A 15,918-nucleotide genomic window follows, 5' to 3' on the forward strand; every position below is an offset into this window, starting at 1 on the left:
TTCTGTTATATCGGCAAGTCAACTTGGTTTGGGATGAAAGCCGGGAGCGATGCAGGTCCCAGACGATTACCACTTTGCTGAAACCCACAAACACAGGTGTACGTGGTGCTGGTAAACCGAGTAACAAAAACGGACCGTACCTGGATAAGTTATTGGTACGTCTCAGGGGCGTTACTCTGCACAGAGAATAATTATTCCTAAATATATCTGAGGGTGTGGATAAGCTTTACTCAATGTTTAATGATTGATTTCTGCATGCAGTGATATGTATTCGAATGATAAATATCTGTAAGATGATCTTTGTTGTTTGGTATAATAAAAAGATAATTACCGTATTAAAACTATCAAAACTTAAAATTTCATATTCCTCTTTGTTCATGGAGTTATATGTTTCTTCAAAACTATTGAATAATACATGCCCATTGATAGACATTATGAAAAGGTTTTGCTCTAATTGTAAAAAAATTTGTTTGGCTGCTTTTGTCCCCGAAGATTAATTTACAGTTTTATTGTCATTTATGTATCATCCTAAACTCACCACCCAATACGAAAGATATAGTAGGTGAGGGGAAATGGTGTTTAACGTCGCGTCCAACATTATTGCACGTATATAGCGACGCACATGCACGTGTGTGTGTGTGGCTGCTTGTTCTTGTCTGGACTGATGCTGATTTATAGTGCTAGCTCACTAGCTATGAGCATGCTAGCACACTGAGATACCATGCCGCAGTTTAACATGAATACCCAATTCAGACACAGTATACTGACTCCGAGCCGACCAGTCCTGTCGAGCGCCAGACAGTGTAACAACAAGTACCATATTTTAACGTCTTTTGGTATTCCGCGGCCGGGGATCGAACCCCGGACCTTCCACTCTCCGGGCGGACGCTCTACCACTAGACCACGCAGGGGGCCGAAAGAAATAGTAAAGAATCATTTAGAGTTGCATGTACTCAACTGTGTGTGCCCTACGCTTTGCCATACACGACTTTTATTTGTGTGAAAATTTAAGAAAAGGATAAAAGGATCACTCATGTGCAGTGAATGTAAACTGCCGGGCAAAAATAAGTATACCCTTGAAAACTAAATTTGACCAACAAACTACAAACGTTATCAAAACGTTACTAGGCTGATAACAGTCAGCGCCCAAAACACAACTATGATACCCTTTTCATATACATCATTATCGAAACACCATTTCGTGCTTGTTTATTTTTTTGCCATCATCAAAAGGCGTATACTTTCTTTTGCCCGGCAGTTTACTTTTGCCCGGCAGTGCATGAGTCGTGAGATAAAACACGTTTGATCAAAGGGATACTAAGAATAACAAACGATCAATGTTATCGACTCATAAAACCAATGACTTATTGCCCATAGTCTTTCAAATTGATTTTAGGATTACTGTATACGTAGGATATATAGAGACCTTGTCAGGAATGTGTCAGATATGGAAGGCCATGTCCGACATGTAGCTGTGTGTGTGTGTGTGTGTGTGTGTGTGTGTGTGTGTGTGTGTGTGTGTGTGTGTGTGTGTGTGCGTGCGTGTCTGTCTGTCAGAAATACAGGATTATATTCCTTTTTCAGCAAATGATTATGGCTGTATCTGTCAAGTGACACTAAGCTGACACACAAAGTGCATTATCAATCATACCGTCTTGGTCAAACTGAAATTAATTACCTCGATAGACAGACATGCGGATGGCAGGCAGGCAGGCAGGCAGACAGACAGACAGACAGACAGACAGACAGACAGACCGATCGATCGATCGATAGATAGATAGATAGATAGATAGATAGATAGATAGATACTAACTTCGAGCCGGTCGGTCCTAGATTTATCCCCTTAATGCCTGCCTAGCGGGTAACAGGAAGGGTAACAACAAGTGTCATCTTTTACTATCTTTTGGTAGATGTAATTGGCACACGGAAATAGTTGAATGAGTCAATAGCGGTTTGTAGAGGATTTTAGGAGCTGAACGTTTGGTCTACAAGCCCGTTCATCTCTTAAAATCCCGTACACCAGTACAGTGTAGCTTATAATAACGCGGAGTCACAAATACCACCGATATATGACATTGTGACTCGGACGTTTTCTCATTTGGGTCAAATGTGAGGATTTGGCGGAGAAATTTGTCATGAACAGAAGATTTAGAAGTCTACATATTTCACGGGTAAAGTGGGCATGCAAACTTATTGCCTATTTTGTGTTTTACATTATTATGAATAAACATAAAGTATTCGTAGAAATGATTTGTTGAATTGGAGGATGGGAGATAAATTATTTCATTTTAGCAGAGACCATCTATTATATGGTCTCTGATTTTAGCCATGCAAACCAAAAAAAATCTTTATTATTTTTAATTTGACAAACTACACAACGATTCCTAAGAACCAATAATTCATGTTTGGACCTACTGTTTGTGAGGAGATCATTACTCGAAATATTTCTGCTATAATCTTTTAATTAATTTTGAAGTTCCATGGGACAAGAGGTCGGTCACAATACCGCGAAATTGACGTTCATAAGTGTATACAAGACACAATATTTGACGTCCATGCGTTTTTCACGAGAACCTCGCAAGCTCCGACGTTCATACAGTTAGGTCCTCGCGCTATAAAAGTTCATACTCCAGTCAATTTCACATTAATATTTATCCACTGACGTATAAAACTTTATTAGACATATGAACTTTCATGACATTTGAGAACCAAACACTCTTTATGAAAAAGGGCAGGGGTTATTTGAAGAAAGAAATATACACGCAATTTTGTCACCAATTTCATTAAAATCAGATCTTAGCTCTCGCTACCGCTAAACCAAGCTTTGTTTAGCGGTAGCGAGAACTAAGAACTGGTTTTAATGAGATTTTTCTGTCACGGGTTTCTTAGTTTTTGTTGTTGGTTTTGACTACAATGGTGGGTTCGATGCACAACTTGAAAAAAACGTTAAACACAACTTCCTGATATATTTCTATATAAAATAGACATTTATTTTATAATCGTTCCCTGTATTAATTTACTGACGACATGAATTAATTTTTCTTTACAAAGTAACATATATGTATTCAATTGACATACATGACCCGAAACTAATTTATCTGTTGACCTGATTTCTAACTATTCCATGGCAGTGGTACATCATCATCATCATCATCATCATCATCATCATCATCATCATCATATTTTGTTCCAGCATAGACGTAAGTCATCGGCCCATGGTACAGCAAATTACATCTTACCATGGCAAGGGAGTTAACTGACTATGAAAGTCCAGTTTCCACCCTTGCCGAACTAGGTTGGTATTATGAAGTTACATTTTGAACTAACGAGTCTGTGCATAGTCCAATCAAAATCGCGCAACGAAATCCGGTTCGTAAACTGTCGTCCAGATTTCTGTCGATTGCAGGATTTGCAAGTATGTGCACCGCTACCTCGCTGTCAACAGTTATTTTCCAAACCTTTCATGTTTTTAATCAAGGTGCTCGCGTGAGTTGATGCACTTCGCGATGTAAGACCCGTTTTATCACATTATAGATCTTGATTATTGATCAGATCGTCTTGACTGTCTTGACTTTTGTTTGAAACAAATGCAAGTGATGGAATTTGATAGGTCCATAGGAGTGGCTTAGAAGGGACATAACTCGTAATAACCACTGGTGGCGCTACGATCGAGCCCAAAAATTCCAGCCTAGTTTGGCAAGGGTGGAAACTGGACTTTTAAAGTCAGTTAACTCTCTTGCCTCGGGAAGATGGCAAATTACAGCAGCAACAATAGTCGTGCATATACATGTATAGTGTTATGACATTATGTTTGTGCAAAGTTGCACACCCTCATAAAACATATACTACTGAACATAGTTCAAGAACGCCCGAATATTTCCTATTACCATAGTTGATCTGTCATCACATGACATATTGGCTGTAGTTATGTGAAAGAATCGGGTGTTCTTTAACTTCTTCGGAGTAGTATACATTGCCATATTTCTTATTGCGACCATCTGGAGAAACCTGTGTTAATGTACTACCATCGGTATCTGAGACATTGGTCATAATGAGATCAGTGTCATATTCATATTTTGCCCAAAGACACATGGAATATACTGGATATATGAAAAAAGGGAGAATGAAAACTTTACACATGCGACAACAGCAATAAGAACAAAACTGATACTTCAAACAGTAAATATAAGGTGAGGTGAGGTGAAATGGGGTTAAACGTCGCGTCCAAGATTGATGCACTTATATAGCGACGTGCATGCACGTATGTGTGTGTGTGTGTGTGTGTGTGTGTGTGTGTGTGTGGTTGCTTGTACTAGTCCGGACTGATGCCGATTAATAGTGCTAGCTCACTGAGATACCATGCCGCAGTTTAACATGCATACCCCACTCAGACACAGTATACTGACTCCGAGGCGACCAGTCCTTGTTTTAGCCCCTTAATGCCGAACGCGCCAGACAGGGTAACAACAAGTACCATCTTTAAACGTCTTTTGGTATGACTCGGTCGGGGATCGAACCCCGGACCTTCCGCTCTCCGGGCGGACGCTCTGCCACTAGACCACGGAGGCGGTCAGTAAATATAAAACGTCAATAACAGATAATAACCACTCTCGATTATCCGCCGAAACAGTTTGGGTGAAAAAGGTTTTAAAAGCGGTGAAAATATATGAATGGATCCCTGAAAATCAGTGATGATTCCAGGTGTTCGCGAAAAAGGTAGCATGTCCACACGCCAACAGGAGAGATATTTCATCACAATTTCAACACAAAGTGTGTTGGTGATTTTCGTACTTTGTTGACCGGAGAAACCTAGCTTAACAAACATGAAAAGAGTGTCTCTTTCAAAGCCGGTGAGGCAGATTTGTAGATATGAATAGTGTCTTTCAAGCAGAAATAATCAATGTCATCAGTAAGACCATACAACAAAACATTTTATAACACAGACCCCCACCCCACAATCTCAATAATGTTCGCACTTAACACTCACCATGCTGATGGCGGTTTTGTTCGCCGACGTGGTTTTTCTGATCGCATTCCCAATTAGAAACCATATTACGGTGAACAATTACGCTCCTCCCGTTTTTATATCAACGCCCCCGTGGAACTCCACGAACCCAGAACTAATGCCAACAAAGGCACCACTTGAAGTCGGTCATTAAGCCTATATTTTCTTGGTTGTTATGAATATGGCTTTACCTAAATATTTTCTTTTTAATCTACAGTGGTATTTTACCAAGTTAATTTGTTTAACTTAGAGATTAGAGATTATGAAGGATTAGTTGTACATCTAAGAACATTGTGACTGTTGTTGCCTTTTGAGCTCTAAGGAAACTGTGAGCGCACTTTAGTCATGCACGACAGGCTACGAATTTCTATTTTGGCTGTAAGGTATGGCTTTGGTGGAATTAATTCATGGCGAGGATGTGTCGATATGGGCAACATTTTATGTCAGTCGTAGGGGATTTACACGTGTTGGCACCGACCAAACCTCCGTTCAATGTCTCAAATTCTAAAAAGAACTGTTCAGCTAAGGTTCTTGACAATTTGGTTTGAATTTCCGATCGAAGATTGTCCGACATTTGTGTGCAGATACAATCTCATTAAAATCAGACCTTAGTTCTCGCTACCGCTAAACAAAGATCTGAAGACATCCCATTAGGGGTCACGTTAGAACGACCTTTCATCCGACCAATCAGTGCATCGCTTACCAGATTATGAAAGTGACAGTCGGAATGTGATTTCTAATCATGCAATCTCGAAAACTTTAACATGGGGTATTCCGAACGATAGTTACGGGTTTAACAACTGAATACTTACAATCTAGACCATCTATTAGCCATTCCAGAATACTTGTTTTTGTTCAGGTTTCAAATTTGTAATCGAGAATTTATCAAAATATGTTTCGAAGCGTGGTCGCCAATTTGAAATTAGAGCCGTAAAGCACGAGAAAGCTGCCTTCTGATTGGTCATTCCATTGGTCGGTCAAAGTACGCGCAAGGTCGGCCTGACGTGACCCGTAATGGGATGTCCTCAGATCTTTGTTTAGCGGAAGCGAGAACTAACATCTGATTTTAATGACTGACTGACTGAGTATGGTTTTACGCCGCTTTTAGCAATATTCCAGCAATATCACGGCGGGGGACACCAGAAATGGGCTTCACACATTGTACCCATGTCGGGAATCGAACCCAGGTCTTCGGCGTGACGAGCGAACGCTTTAACCACTAGGCTACCCGACCGCCCTGATTTTAATGAGATTGGTACAGATGACATGTATGCATTACAAACGTCAATATAATAATAGCACAGTGACAACTGTTCAATATCTATTCATCTATCTATATTCCCATTACGTGCCTATCATTCATACAAAAAGGAGCGTTTGGGAAGCGTAGTGGTTAAAGCGTTCGCTCGTTACGACGAAGACCCGGGTTCGATTCCCCACATATGGGCGTATATAGTATATATAGTTGATATGAGAACCGTCTAACACAACAGGAGTATGGTCCGATTAGACGTCTTAATGCCAATTTTTTCAGAGTTCACTTTACTTTTTCAGTTCAATATTTATCCTATTTCAACACCTGATGAAACGTTTCCGTACAACAACATCGTAAAACAAGGGGTAACTTATATTAAAAGTCCTTACATATTTTATTTCTTACATGGGACTAGCACTAGTATTTGGCCCTTTACGTGCTATGGAATCTGTTCGGCAAATTTTCGAGACGGATTGTTAAATTCTAGAACTTGGGATCAATTGGAACCAAATATTATAATTAATACTGAAAAGTCGCATTTTATCATTTTTGAGTGAGTGAGTGAGTTGGGTTAAACGCCGCTTTTAACAGTATTCCAGTTATATCGCGGCGTGTCAGCTTAATGTAGGAGGAAAGCCCGAAGTGATGCAGGTCTCAGACGTTTACCACTTCGGCGAAACCCACGAGCACGGGTATGGTGCTGACAAACCTAGAAACATAATCGCGGCGGACCGGGATTCGAACCCACAATCATAGGTTTCTGGCGTGCCCAAGAGACGCAACTCTGCACAGCGAATCGCGGCGCCTTAGACGACTGGGCCACCCGTGCCCCCTTATCATTTTTGAAGTGATTCAATAATTATTACAAAGTTTAGTTCAAACATATATAAAGGTGACTTCCTGTGTGTCCCTGTATGGATTTCGGGTAAGAATTGGGGCGGTCGGGTAGCCTAGTGGTTAAAGCGTTCGCTCGTCACGCCAAAGACCCGGGTTCGATTCCCGACATGGGTACAATGTGTGAAGCCCATTTCTGGTGTCCCCCGCCGTGATATTGCTGGAATATTGCTAAAAGCGGCGTAAAACCATACTCACTCACTCACTCAATCGGGTAAGAATTTGTCCCGAGCTGGACGAAAGAAGCGACTTAATGGTCAGTTTCGGTGATTTGCTAAGTGCAGCGTTAAATAACACACACACATACTCACGCACGCACGCGCACACACACACAACTTGTGTATATCAAAGACACTTCGTTATACACCAACCTTGCTATTTGTTTTCTTCATCTGTGTCAGTCTTGCACGTCTTTTCTCCAGCACGCGCTGATGTGTCGTCTGCGTGTAGATGACGTCAGCAAAAGAAAGGCGGCGTCGAGGCTCCGTCGTTTTGTTTGACGTTGTCTCTCCATGAAGATATAGTCTCTCCATCACCTTTCTGAGTGCTCCAGAGTTGTCCGCCTCTTCATTTGAAAGGGCTGATACATGTGTACTGCGCCTGCGCAGCAAATGACTAACGATAGACCGGAAGTTAGTCCCCTCATCGCTTTTTTTCTTCCCCATGGGTAAACGCACCTCCGGGTCTGAATAAGCATGTCGTCTGACGGTATGTTGATCTCGTTTAGCAATGTCGTCTGCTCTGCACGTGCCCAGCACAGAATCGACCGATGGCATCCTGGCACGGTGCACAAAGTCTGGAGTGGAACTGGCCATCTGATTCAAATAACGGTACAGGTGGACAATTCCCAGGGTTAGCTGTTTACTGAGAAAGCAATTACGCTCCTAAACTTCCGTAGTGTTTGCAGTCTGTGGTTCATAAGTTTTATCATTCTGGCCTGAAAACGTGTTGTCGTTTTGGAAGCCAAATACGTATGTTTACATTTCCTTAGATGATTTAGTGTTTCGTTAATAAAGTTCCATGTATTTCTATGTACTTATGTGTAATACACACGTCAGCCTATTCTGATAGCTCCTGTAAAAGATGTTGTCTACCGTATGTCACTAGCAGTTTTTTTCAGTCGATGTTGTAAATCAGTCGGCAACGTCAAGAACGCTGACGAGGACGTTGTTACGGCGGCCGTTACCAGTAATCACGCCCGCTTCGGTTTGGTTTGTCATGGTAAATAAATATTTAAATCGCAAATCAATATTGGCGCTTTGATTATCCTTGAAACTTTCATTACACTCCAGCGTAGGCTATCGGTGTTCTTTCTCAATTCAATCTTTTTAGCAATACCTGGAATTTTAATTGCCAATAATGATCCTCAATCGAGACAAATATCGAGTCAGTGATATGGGTGTGTGTTGTTTAAATTCAAATAATAAATAACAGCGTTTTCAAAGGAATTAAAACGCAGACTTTCAAGACGTGTAAACAAGTAATATTTAATGCTATTTAATTTAGTAATGTTTAGGTTCTCCGTTTGACAAGATTTACGACAAACAATTCCTAGCTGATAAATGTGTTTCAAGAGACATGCAGCGAAAATAATCTCGGGGTTGACATAATAAAAATCATTTGTTATCAACAAACCTTTTAACGTAAATAACGACCAAGCTTGCTCTGTTTAAGTCCTGTTCTGTTCTCCATGTCAGCTCGCCCCTTGTCCTGCCAGTGTGTTTCTTCTCAACCCTTGTATGAGAGGATCCCGCCCTATAGATACAGTTTATCTACCTACACAGTCTGGCTAGTGTGCGAGCAAGGAGGCGCTACACACCTGTATATACCTGTAATCAGTCCTACAGGTAAATCCCGCAGCTTTAGGCATTAATGTCACCCGGGTACCGCTCTCAGCCGAACACCAGTATAGTCAGGTCAATGTTAAGGGCATTGTCAGCGGCGGTTTTGACCATGAAGTTTTTAATCTAGTGGTTATTCATATATCATTTGAGGACAAATAGTTCGTGAGAAAGTTGAAATGTTTATCTATGCCGCATCGATTTACATATATTTGTTTAGTGTCCAAAATATTTGACCGATGAATGAGAATTGAAACGTTTTAAAACTAACGTCGATTCTTTATAAAGTTATCAGGTATCAAATAATTAGTACCTCCTGAAAATCTGAAAAAATACATAACGTTATATTCCATAATATATATTATTCAACATGATTTGGAAATTACTCGATTCCGATTAGTCAATCAGAGGTATCAAATCACAATAAATACCTCTGATTGTGATAGCCGATTTGACGGCCACGGGCCTTGCGAGCCATACTTCACTATTTAGGGGTTCCCACTTGGCTTACGTAGGTGCTGAGCTTTCAGCTTTCAATGTTTTTATGGCAAGTACAGAACACTGATTTACTGAAACCGTTTCAACAAATACACAACATACTTTGTTTAATGGATATCGCTTTTTCCGTGATTCAGATGGCCAACACACTGAAAACATTAGACTGGACCCATTACGCTTCCGTAAATATCAAAGCTCACACCAAATAGTTCGCGTTTAATTTTATCATGGAATAAGGGGCGGTCGGGTAGCCTAGTGGTTAAAGCGTTCGCTCGTCACGCCTAAGACCCGGGTTCGATTCCCTACAAGGGTACAATCTGTGAAGCCTATTTCTGGTGTCCCCCGCCGTGATATTGCTGGAATATTGCTAAAAGCGGCGTCAAACCATACTCACTCACTCACTATCATGGAATAAAGGAGATAAAATTGTGTTTTCGATGTCGAGCTAGGTTATCCACGGTTTGTTTCTAAAGCACCACAGTGTGGACACGGCTCGAACAGAGACGACTTAATGGATCGGGTGATCAGGCTCCGTGGCTTGTATGACATCATGCCCCGACGGTGTTGAACGGTGTTCATTATATCAACCTTCTGTTTTCTCTTTTTGTCACAGACCGCCTTGATATAACCGGAATATCACTGACTGCGGCGCCAAACAACAAACAGACAAGTGTTTTATTGAACATGAAATATTGTTACCATACACAACATGTTGGCTTTCTGCCGGGGAGCAGTTTACAATGCCGGGCAAAAGAAAGTAGGGCGGATAAAGATGAAACAAATATGAAATGGTTAGTCGGTGATGATGTATTTGATACGGGTATCATTGTTGTGTTTTGGACCTCACGTTTGAAGTTTTTTGTTTTGACGTTTTGATCCTAGAAAACTTGTAACTTTTTTATCAATCCAATTTTCAAGTATAAACTTACTTTTGCCCAATCGGTTTATGTGCAATTTATAGCTGCAGGACAAATATCCGGGTGTTCATAAGTACTATATGGGGGACAAATATCCGGGTGTTCATAAGTACTATATGGGGGACAAATATCCGGGTGTTCATAAGTACTATATGGGGGACAAATATCCGGGTGTTCATAAGTACTATATGGGGGACAAATATCCGGGTGTTCATAAGTACTATATGGGGGACAAATATCCGGGTGTTCATAAGTACTATATGGGGGACAAATATCCGGGTGTTCATAAGTACTATATGGGGGACAAATATCCGGGTGTTCATAAGTACTATATGGGGGACAAATATCCGGGTGTTCATAAGTACTATATGGGGGACAAATATCCGGGTGTTCATAAGTACTATATGGGGGACAAATATCCGGGTGTTCATAAGTACTATATGGGGGACAAATATCCGGGTGTTCATAAGTACTATATGGGGGACAAATATCCGGGTGTTCATAAGTACTATATGGGGGACAAATATCCGGGTGTTCATAAGTACTATATGGGGGACAAATATCCGGGTGTTCATAAGTACTATATGGGGGACAAATATCCGGGTGTTCATAAGTACTATATGGGGGACAAATATCCGGGTGTTCATAAGTACTATATGGGGGACAAATATCCGGGTGTTCATAAGTACTATATGGGGGACAAATATCCGGGTGTTCATAAGTACTATATGGGGGACAAATATCCGGGTGTTCATAAGTACTATATGGGGGACAAATATCCGGGTGTTCATAAGTACTATATGGGGGACAAATATCCGGGTGTTCATAAGTACTATATGGGGGACAAATATCCGGGTGTTCAGAAGTACTATATGGGGGACAAATATCCGGGTGTTCATAAGTACTATATGGGGGACAAATATCCGGGTGTTCATAAGTACTATATGGGGGACAAATATCCGGGTGTTCATAAGTACTATATGGGGGACAAATATCCGGGTGTTCATAAGTACTATATGGGGGACAAATATCCGGGTGTTCAGAAGTACTATATGGGGGACAAATATCCGGGTGTTCATAAGTACTATATGGGGGACAAATATCCGGGTGTTCATAAGTACTATATGGGGGACAAATATCCGGGTGTTCATAAGTACTATATGGGGGACAAATATCCGGGTGTTCATAAGTACTATATGGGGGACAAATATCCGGGTGTTCAGAAGTACTATATGGGGGACAAATATCCGGGTGTTCATAAGTACTATATGGGGGACAAATATCTGGGTGTTCATAAGTACTATATGGGGGACAAATATCTGGGTGTTCAGAAGTACTATATGGGGGACAAATATCCGGGTGTTCAGAAGTACTATATGGGGGACAAATATCCGGGTGTTCATAAGTACTATATGGGGGACAAATATCCGGGTGTTCATAAGTACTATATGGGGGACAAATATCCGGGTGTTCAGAAGTACTATATGGGGGACAAATATCCGGGTGTTCATAAGTACTATATGGGGGACAAATATCTGGGTGTTCATAAGTACTATATGGGGGACAAATATCTGGGTGTTCAGAAGTACTATATGGGGGACAAATATCCGGGTGTTCATAAGTACTATATGGGGGACAAATATCCGGGTGTTCATAAGTACTATATGGGGGACAAATATCCGGGTGTTCATAAGTACTATATGGGGGACAAATATCCGGGTGTTCATAAGTACTATATGGGGGACAAATATCTGGGTGTTCAGAAGTACTATATGGGGGACAAATATCCGGGTGTTCAGAAGTACTATATGGGGGACAAATATCCGGGTGTTCAGAAGTACTATATGGGGGACAAATATCCGGGTGTTCATAAGTACTATATGGGGGACAAATATCCGGGTGTTCATAAGTACTATATGGGGGACAAATATCTGGGTGTTCATAAGTACTATATGGGGGACAAATATCTGGGTGTTCAGAAGTACTATATGGGGGACAAATATCCGGGTGTTCATAAGTACTATATGGGGGACAAATATCCGGGTGTTCATAAGTACTATATGGGGGACAAATATCCGGGTGTTCATAAGTACTATATGGGGGACAAATATCTGGGTGTTCATAAGTACTATATGGGGGACAAATATCCGGGTGTTCATAAGTACTATATGGGGGACAAATATCCGGGTGTTCATAAGTACTATATGGGGGACAAATATCCGGGTGTTCAGAAGTACTATATGGGGGACAAATATCCGGGTGTTCATAAGTACTATATGGGGGACAAATATCCGGGTGTTCATAAGTACTATATGGGGGACAAATATCTGGGTGTTCAGAAGTACAATATGGGGGACAAATATCCGGGTGTTCATAAGTACTATATGGGGGACAAATATCCGGGTGTTCATAAGTACTATATGGGGGACAAATATCCGGGTGTTCATAAGTACTATATGGGGGACAAATATCCGGGTGTTCATAAGTACTATATGGGGGACAAATATCTGGGTGTTCAGAAGTACTATATGGGGGACAAATATCCGGGTGTTCAGAAGTACTATATGGGGGACAAATATCCGGGTGTTCAGAAGTACTATATGGGGGACAAATATCCGGGTGTTCATAAGTACTATATGGGGGACAAATATCCGGGTGTTCATAAGTACTATATGGGGGACAAATATCCGGGTGTTCATAAGTACTATATGGGGGACAAATATCCGGGTGTTCATAAGTACTATATGGGGGACAAATATCCGGGTGTTCAGAAGTACTATATGGGGGACAAATATCCGGGTGTTCATAAGTACTATATGGGGGACAAATATCCGGGTGTTCATAAGTACTATATGGGGGACAAATATCCGGGTGTTCATAAGTACTATATGGGGGACAAATATCTGGGTGTTCAGAAGTACTATATGGGGGACAAATATCCGGGTGTTCATAAGTACTATATGGGGGACAAATATCCGGGTGTTCATAAGTACTATATGGGGGACAAATATCTGGGTGTTCAGAAGTACTATATGGGGGACAAATATCCGGGTGTTCATAAGTACTATATGGGGGACAAATATCCGGGTGTTCATAAGTACTATATGGGGGACAAATATCCGGGTGTTCATAAGTACTATATGGGGGACAAATATCTGGGTGTTCAGAAGTACTATATGGGGGACAAATATCCGGGTGTTCATAAGTACTATATGGGGGACAAATATCCGGGTGTTCATAAGTACTATATGGGGGACAAATATCCGGGTGTTCAGAAGTACTATATGGGGGACAAATATCCGGGTGTTCAGAAGTACTATATGGGGGACAAATATCCGGGTGTTCAGAAGTACTATATGGGGGACAAATATTCGGGTGTTCAGAAGTACTATATGGGGGACAAATATCCGGGTGTTCAGAAGTACTATATGGGGGACAAATATCCGGGTGTTCATAAGTACTATATGGGGGACAAATATCCGGGTGTTCAGAAGTACTATATGGGGGACAAATATCCGGGTGTTCAGAAGTACTATATGGGGGACAAATATCCGGGTGTTCATAAGTACTATATGGGGGACAAATATCCGGGTGTTCAGAAGTACTATATGGGGGACAAATATCCGGGTGTTCATAAGTACTATATGGGGGACAAATATCCGGGTGTTCATAAGTACTATATGGGGGACAAATATCCGGGTGTTCATAAGTACTATATGGGGGACAAATATCCGGGTGTTCAGAAGTACTATATGGGGGACAAATATCCGGGTGTTCATAAGTACTATATGGGGGACAAATATCCGGGTGTTCATAAGTACTATATGGGGGACAAATATCCGGGTGTTCATAAGTACTATATGGGGGACAAATATCCGGGTGTTCATAAGTACTATATGGGGGACAAATATCCGGGTGTTCATAAGTACTATATGGGGGACAAATATCCGGGTGTTCATAAGTACTATATGGGGGACAAATATCCGGGTGTTCATAAGTACTATATGGGGGACAAATATCCGGGTGTTCATAAGTACTATATGGGGGACAAATATCCGGGTGTTCATAAGTACTATATGGGGGACAAATATCCGGGTGTTCATAAGTACTATATGGGGGACAAATATCCGGGTGTTCATAAGTACTATATGGGGGACAAATATCCGGGTGTTCATAAGTACTATATGGGGGCGATGTGTGTAGGTTTGGGACTAATGATTGTATATACCCTCTGACCAGACCAGTTTCAAACACACATTTCACCCCCGATGAAAGCTCGTGACACGATGAACATTATACGGCAACAAGGAGTGATATTCGCCAGATATTGATCACTTGAAAGATTTAGATACAGCTCTCTCCATCAGACTGTTATCTGTCTGAGTGCTCAAAAATATCTCCTTCTCCAGGAGCATTGAATAAATGTGATTAAACATGGAGAGTAATCTGCTTGTTGCTGCAACAGGACTGAGTTTATCAAATGTCAAACGTTGACCATCAGTGTCAACTCTCCAAAGAGCTGATCCATTGACTGGGGTAATAATGTAGCTCATGGGGCATGCTTCTGGCAGTGTTCAGCAACAGCAGCAGCATCGTCGTCAGCGGCAATGTACAGATGTATCACGGTGACCTGTCAATGTACAGATGTAACACGGTGACCTGTGTCAATGTACAGATATATCACGTGACCTGTCAATGTACGGATGTATCAGGATAACATGTCAATGTACAGATGTATCAGGGTGACCTGTCAATGTAAAGATGTATTACGGTGACCTGTCAATGTACAGATGTATCACGGTGACCTGTCAATGTAAAGATGTATTACGGTGACCTGTGTCAATGTACAGATGTATCACGGTGATCTGTCAATGTACAGATGTATCAGGATAACATGTCAATGTACAGATGTATCAGGGTGACCTGTCAATGTACAGATGTATCACGGTGACCTGTCAATGTACAGATGTATCACGGTGACCTGTCAATGTATAGATGTGTCACGGTGACCTGTGTCAATGTAAAGATGTATCACGGTGACCTGTCAATGTACAGATGTATCACGGTGAGCTGTCAATGTACAGATGTATCAGGGTGACCTGTCAATGTACAGATGTATCACGGTGACCTGTCAATGTACAGATGTATCAGGATGACATGTCAATGTACAGATGTATCACGGTGACATGTGTCAATGTACAGATGTATCAGGATGACATGTCAATGTACAGATGTATCACGGTGACCTGTCAATGTACAGATGTATCACGGTGACCTGTGTCAATGTACAGATGTATTACGGTGACCTGTGTCAATGTACAGATGTATTACGGTGACCTGTGTCAATGTACAGATGTATTACGGTGACATGTGTCAATGTACAGATGTATTAGGATGACCTGTCAATGTACAGATGTATCACGGTGACCTGTCAATGTACAGATGTATCACGGTGACCTGTGTCAATGTACAGATGTATTACGGTGACCTGTGTCAATGTACAGATGT

At 41.3% G+C, this 15,918-nt stretch overlaps 1 protein-coding gene across 1 annotated transcript in view; it reads right to left on the bottom strand.

The window, feature by feature from the left end:
• Window positions 1-8,935, bottom strand: part of LOC124121969 — a 44,776-nt gene extending 35,841 nt beyond the window's left edge. Inside the window, exons 1-2 of the mRNA XM_046485107.2 lie at window positions 8,790-8,935; window positions 7,526-7,969 (exon numbers count right to left, since the gene is read on the bottom strand). Coding sequence (XP_046341063.2) covers window positions 7,526-7,969 — 444 coding nt within the window. The 5' untranslated portion in view covers window positions 8,790-8,935. The remainder of the gene's footprint in view (window positions 1-7,525; window positions 7,970-8,789) is intronic.
• Window positions 8,936-15,918: the final 6,983 nt, after the last annotated feature.

Source organism: Haliotis rufescens, unplaced genomic scaffold, assembly GCF_023055435.1.
Source record: "Haliotis rufescens isolate VD_foot unplaced genomic scaffold, xgHalRufe1.0.p SCAF_16, whole genome shotgun sequence".
In the NCBI taxonomy this organism is placed as follows: domain Eukaryota; kingdom Metazoa; phylum Mollusca; class Gastropoda; order Lepetellida; family Haliotidae; genus Haliotis; species Haliotis rufescens.